Below are 6107 nucleotides of genomic sequence, written 5' to 3' on the forward strand. Positions count from 1 at the left end.
CACCCCATCACCTCATGCAAAATCCATAGATTAGGGCCTAATGAATTTATTTCAATTGACTGATTTTCTTATATGATATGTTACTACGTAAAATGGTAGAAATTGTTGTGTTTATATTTTTGTTCAGCATAGATGTAATTTAATTACCAACTCTGAAAGAAGGCCTTAAAGATTAATAAAGCGCAGTGATAATAGGAAGAGCAGTGTGCAGGTTTCTTATTTTTTATCTCAAATTAACAGCTTTATAAAAAGTCACTTTTTCTTTCATTAAAGTCAGTTAATCTACTGAAGTTAACATGGCAACAACAGTTGAAATATTTTGATACCTGGACAATACATGAAGACAATCTTCTAATACCAATTCCCATATTTATTCAAAATATTTATTTTAGTTCCAAAACATGAGAATTGAAAAGATTAAAAGAAAAACATACAGTATAATATAATTTACATTAAATGAAACAAATAGTTTAGTGGATAGACCAGGGTTTCCCAACCTCAGCCTCGGGACACCAAGGGTAACACGTTTTGGTTTTTGCCCTAGCACTACACAGCTGATTCAAATAATCAACTAATCATCAAGCTGTGTAGTGTTAAGGCAAAAACCAAAACGTTCACCCTTTGGTGTCTCGCTGACAGTTTGGGAAATTATGGGATAGACAGTCTCAAATATCTCAACACAATAGTCTGCATTGGTAAGGACATTAAAATAGCTTACCTCAATTAAAGTAGATACACCATTACATATAGGCCTACACTATATCCATATTGAAATGTGTAGAAAAACACTGGATAACTTTACCTTCTGATTCAGAAAATCCTTTAAAACAAACATTTATTTACACTCTAAAATGGATTAAAACAAAATATAACAATCCCAGAGATATGTCAATCATAACGTGCTTATTGTCCAGTGCTTGCATTACACTAGGTAGTCATTGTCATTCTGCAAAACCCCTGCTTTGATAGATTCTGTTACCCATGACTCTCTAACAATCTTAAACTTTTTGGTAAAGAGTCGTCTGAGGGTTCTTAAAGCCAACACTCTTGTTTCCTCCACCACTATGACATGAGAGACCCCTTCCTCAAGCTTCTGCACTACTGTCCCTCCGTGGAAGCGGAATTCCAGAGCCCGCGTATCCAGACAAGTTGCCGGTACGATGCTTTTAGGGTCTCCTATGTCTGCGTATCTGTCCATGTAGACTCTGAAAGGTCTGAACATGCTAGTGGGGAGGTCGTCCCAGCTGAAGCGTTCCTCCAACTTAGCGATGCACTGTGCCGTCAAAGTGTCCACTCTACCAATCCGACCGAAGACTTCCCTCAGCTGCTGCTCGTCCGTGTCCACAAAGTAGCTGTCTCCATAGCAGTCGTATTCCTTGGCAAAGTGCTCCTTGGTGGAGGGTGAAATGTGTATCATGTGACGCGGTTGCCATGGCACCACCTGCTTCCTGTCTAGGCACTCCAGCAGCCAGGCAGCCCACACTACGTCGTGCTGGTCTGAAGAGATCAGGTTCTTCACACGCATGTTCTCCACAGCAGCGATCACACAGTAGGTGTCCGGTCCCGGGTTCTGGACTACAATACCGCCACATCGGGCCACTGCTTTCTCCAGCTCCGCCTTGGGGTGCGCCTCATTGCCATTCATAACACAGAACTCCACGTCCTCGAACATGTCCGTCTCCTTGGTAACGCCAGATAGGTCCTGGGACTTGAAGTGGTCGATGACGCCGACAGCTTTCTTGGGCTTGGTCGCTGCCGGCGACTTGCGCTTCTTCTTTTCAGGCTCGTCATTGTCATTGATGCGGAGGTGGCGCGAGAACAACTTCCCGGACGCCTTGTTGCGAAACTGATCGAGCTCAGCTAGGGTCATGCACTGGTGCCACTCTTTGTCCTCCCGGATCTTCTCGATCCTGGGGAAGCGTAGCGTGCAGTTGGTTTTGTACATCTCACTACTGACTATTTCTGCTGCCTTCACCTGGATGATGACCGAGTTGCACGGGTCAATGAAGACTTCCGGTCTCTCCATCCCACACAGAATAGAGGCCGGAGGGTCGTTCTTCCGGTAGACTTTCCAGTGCTTGGCCAGCTTCAACCCCAAGTCATACAGCTCCTTCATGGTGTAGCCGGAACCGATGCGACAGAGCGTGTGGAAAACGGAGGGTTTCTCTCCAGGCTCCGGAGCTTCGGCCACCGCGACGAGGAAATGAGACATCATGCCACCTCGCCTTCCTTTTCCCCAGTAGCCTCCGACAATCAACAGGTCGAGCTCATCCATCAAGCCATCAACGTACTCCGGCTTTATCTTGAGCCAGCCCTCACCTCGCTTATCGGGCTTGTAGACGGATGAGGGATCTTTCACCATGATGCCCTCTTCCCTGTTGTCAATGGCTTCGTTGAGGGCGTTTACCACCTCTTGCATAGTTTTGGCCTCCGTTTTCGGCACCACGTGTATCCTCCCTTTAACAGGAGTGAAGACAGTCTGAAGGTTGTCGTGGCGCACCTTCAACGTCTCGTTGCCAAACTTGTGGTCGTTCACAAGAAGTACATCGAAAACGCAAAAGCACGTCTGCAGCTCGGAGTCATCCACTAGCCTCTTGATGTCAAACTTGCTTCCTTTTTGCATGAAGGTGTCGGTAGTGGGGTTGTACGCCATCATCTCCCCATCCAGGATGCATTTGACTACGTGGGGCTTGAAGACATTGTGGATGAAAGGCGTCAGGGAGCCCTCTAGCGGCGATGCACCAAACTGCTGGGTGTACTCGAAGGAGTTCCGTGTGAAGTACTTGTAGACGTCGCCATCCTTGTGCAGCTGGATGCGCTCTCCATCCAGCTTGGTCTCTATGAAGAAGGTGCTGTTGCCCATCTGCTTCTCCACCTGGCGCATGTTGGCCACGGCGGCCAGCATAGGTTTGAAGGCAAAGAACAGGCCAATGGACACTTCGCTGAGGGACACAAAGGGGTCGTGGAGCTGCCGGCACACCTTGTTTAGGTCTGTGGTGACGTTGTAGAGCTCGGCCGCATCTAAGTGGAACACCTGGAGCACGGTCTCTTTGCTGACCCCCAGCTTCATGTCCTTCAGGATCATGCGGATAAGCCACTTCTGCTCCAGTGCCGTGCTCTGGGTGATAAGGTGCAGCAGGCTCTTCTTCACCAGGTCCTTCTGCTTACCAGCATTGTTGATGGCCACCGAGTCCAGAAAGTCGTTGACTTCTCTGATGGTGAGGTTTCCCTGGCTTGTGCAGCGTTTCTTCAACACAAAGTAGGTCATAAGAGCGAAGTCTCCCGCCTCCCCCTGAGATGTGGTGGGGGTGCGGTAATTCAACAGTTTGTTGGCTTCCGGTCCATTCTTGGGGAGACCCAAGACGTCTATGTAGAGCTTGGCTAACATACTCTCTTTAATGCCATAGGCCACACGCTCCCTTTCGAACGAGGGGACTATGAGACGCATGGCCGGGTAGAAAGAGTCTGTGGTGGTAGGGTTGTCTTTGTGGAGGGCCGCATGGAACTTCCTCCAGGAGTCTATGAAGTCACGAAGAAACTTTGATTTGTCTGGTCGGAGTTTGGTCTTCTGTATTTTTTCAAGCGTGGTGCACAGGTGAAGAAATGGAACTTGAGCAGCGACAGAGTTCTGGGGAGCAGCAGATTCGCTTTTTGAGGTTCCCTCCATTGTAAAAGCTAAAAAAAACTACAAAAGAACAAACGTTAATGACCCATAGATTCTAAGGGATGCTCTTAGTTTTCATCCAGGTGTTTATGTAATTGTTATATTGATAGAAAAATATGATCCTGTACTTTAGTAAGTAGTGTTCTACAGTGACTACTTCATTTGCAACATGCAGGGCTGGAGCCTGTCCATTATATGCAGCACAGTACATTGAGTATAACAACATTTCCCAAATTACTCACAGTTCCGTAGCTAATGACTACTCAATAAACAAAACAGAACCTGAGAATGTGTTTTAAAAAATCTGTATGACCTAATCCATCACACCAGCCACATGTTTAGAAACTAGTTAGCGAGAATGTACACTATACAATGCATAGCCTGAATACTTATTGAAAACAACATCTCAAGTTAGCTAGCTATCTTACCTCAAAGCAACCAGCCAACTCGTCAGTGTCTTGCAACTCTTTGGGGATCGCTCCTCTACAACATGCTGTGACATGCCCGGGTTATGACTGCATCCATCATACGTGTCCTGACGAAACTGAAACAAACCAGACAGTAGTTGAGCACTAGAATGCTAAACACAGCTAGTTAGCGTTGTTGTGCCAGAGGTTGTACAATGGTGCATGGTTATGCAGTTGGGGCCACTTCGGTAAGATATGCTAGCTAGCATGCAATCTATAGGCACAGCTGTTCGATTATTTATTATCTACATTTATTTACCTAGGCAAGTCAGTTAAGAACAAATTCTTATTTTCAATGACGGCCTAGGAACAGTGGTTTAACTGCCTTGTTCAGGGGCAGAACGACAGATTTTTACCTCAGCTCAGATACTAACGTTAGATACATTAATGTCATCATGTTGTATGATGCGATTTCAAATTCAACAAATAACGTGTCAAATTACCTGATTACTTCTTCTCGGTCTCAAAACATAAACAGCCTCTTTTATTATTATTTACAAACTGTTATATGAGTTTCTAAAAAAAACACTTCCTTGTTCACAAAGCGGAAACCGTCAGCCGCGTAAAACATCCAGTCGGAAACTAAATAAGATACATAATGGAAAAGCAATTCTTTCATACGTCAGGAGAGGGCGGCAGATACATGTAAAAAAATATTTTAAAAAGGTGTCAAACCACAGCTGGATGAAGGAGTGGCATAAATTAGATGTTAGCGCACTGCTAATTAGAATGCCCTTTATTTTGTGCCCAACTTTTTTTATATATATATATATATAAAAAGGTGATAGGATAACATTCATTTTATCAATGTTTCTGTTAAACATTTAATTTCGATACATATTAATTGATGCAGATACAGCACATGGTCACAATACCTTTGGTTACATGCAGAAAAATAATCATTAAGCAATATTAATTTTGTAAACACACCTCTATAATAGCTTTGAATTTGATCAAATTCATGTTCCAATGTCCATAAGAATGGGTTAAGTCATTTAAGTCCTGACACAGTATGCAACACACACACACACATGCCTCACGGCTGTATTAAACTATATAGTCTGGAAATTCATACAAATTCCTCACTGTGCACTGCCCTGACTGCCCTAAACATAACACACAATGTAGGCCTACAAACAACCTTGCCACATGTCAACCAACAGATTTACTCGAGGTCAAGAGTCCCTGCACCAAGCAAAACATGAAGATAAAGATGTATATGAACTGTGGTGCTTTAGTTCCTCAATGAAAGTATTGTACACCACAGATCAATGAAAGTATTGTACACCACAGATCAATGAAAGTATTGTAGACTGAGAATTGTGTGCACACCAAAAAACATTTTTTCTTGCTTACTCTTGACAGTGAATTCTATATACAGTACCGGTCAAAGGTTTGGACATATCTACTCATTCAAGTTTTTTCTTTTTACAGAGGGTAGTGCGTACGGCCCAGTACATCACTAGGGACAAGTTCCTGCCATCCAGGACCTCCATACCAGGAAGTGTCAGAAGAAGGCCCTATAAATTGTCAAAGACTCCAGCCATGCTAGTCAAGTACTGTAATGCCAAGAGTGTGCAAAGCTGTCAGTAAGGCAAAGGGTGGCTACTTTGAAGAATCTAAAATAGAAAATATATTTTTGTTTGTTTAACACGTTTTTGGTTACTACATGATTCCATATGTGTTATTTCATAGTTTTGATGTCTTCATTATTATTCTACAATGTAGAAAATAGTAAAAAAGTAAGAAAATCCCTTGAATGAGTAGGTGTGTCCAAACATTTGACTGGTACTGTAGTTTAACCAGCGACCAATATATCTATAAAGAGACGAACAGGATCTTCACTCCTTTTAATTATAATGTAATAATAATTATAGGGCTTGCAGTGGATGCAGAGGCACTCGTAGGTAAAATACCCTGCCACCGATAGAAAGTCAGATACTCCTAATGGTTAAGATGATGATTCAGGGTAGGGC

At 43.6% G+C, this 6107-nt stretch overlaps 1 protein-coding gene across 1 annotated transcript; it reads right to left on the minus strand.

The window, feature by feature from the left end:
* Window positions 1-4710, minus strand: lig4 (ligase IV, DNA, ATP-dependent). Its single transcript, XM_020482725.2, has 3 exons — window positions 4575-4710; window positions 4093-4208; window positions 1-3685 (listed from the first exon to the last, which is right to left on the minus strand). The coding sequence occupies exon 3, from the start codon at window positions 3665-3667 to the stop codon at window positions 923-925; it is 2745 nt and encodes a 914-aa protein (XP_020338314.1). The 5' UTR covers window positions 3668-3685; window positions 4093-4208; window positions 4575-4710; the 3' UTR covers window positions 1-922.
* Between the last annotated feature and the right edge of the window lie 1397 nt (window positions 4711-6107).

Source organism: Oncorhynchus kisutch, linkage group LG5 (assembly GCF_002021735.2).
Source record: "Oncorhynchus kisutch isolate 150728-3 linkage group LG5, Okis_V2, whole genome shotgun sequence".
NCBI classification, from domain to species: domain Eukaryota; kingdom Metazoa; phylum Chordata; class Actinopteri; order Salmoniformes; family Salmonidae; genus Oncorhynchus; species Oncorhynchus kisutch.

What these genes read in the sequence shown, in the direction of transcription:
- lig4 (XM_020482725.2), bottom strand. Translation starts at nt 3,667, where the DNA reads ATGGAGGGAACCTCAAAAAGCGAATCTGCTGCTCCCCAGAACTCTGTC.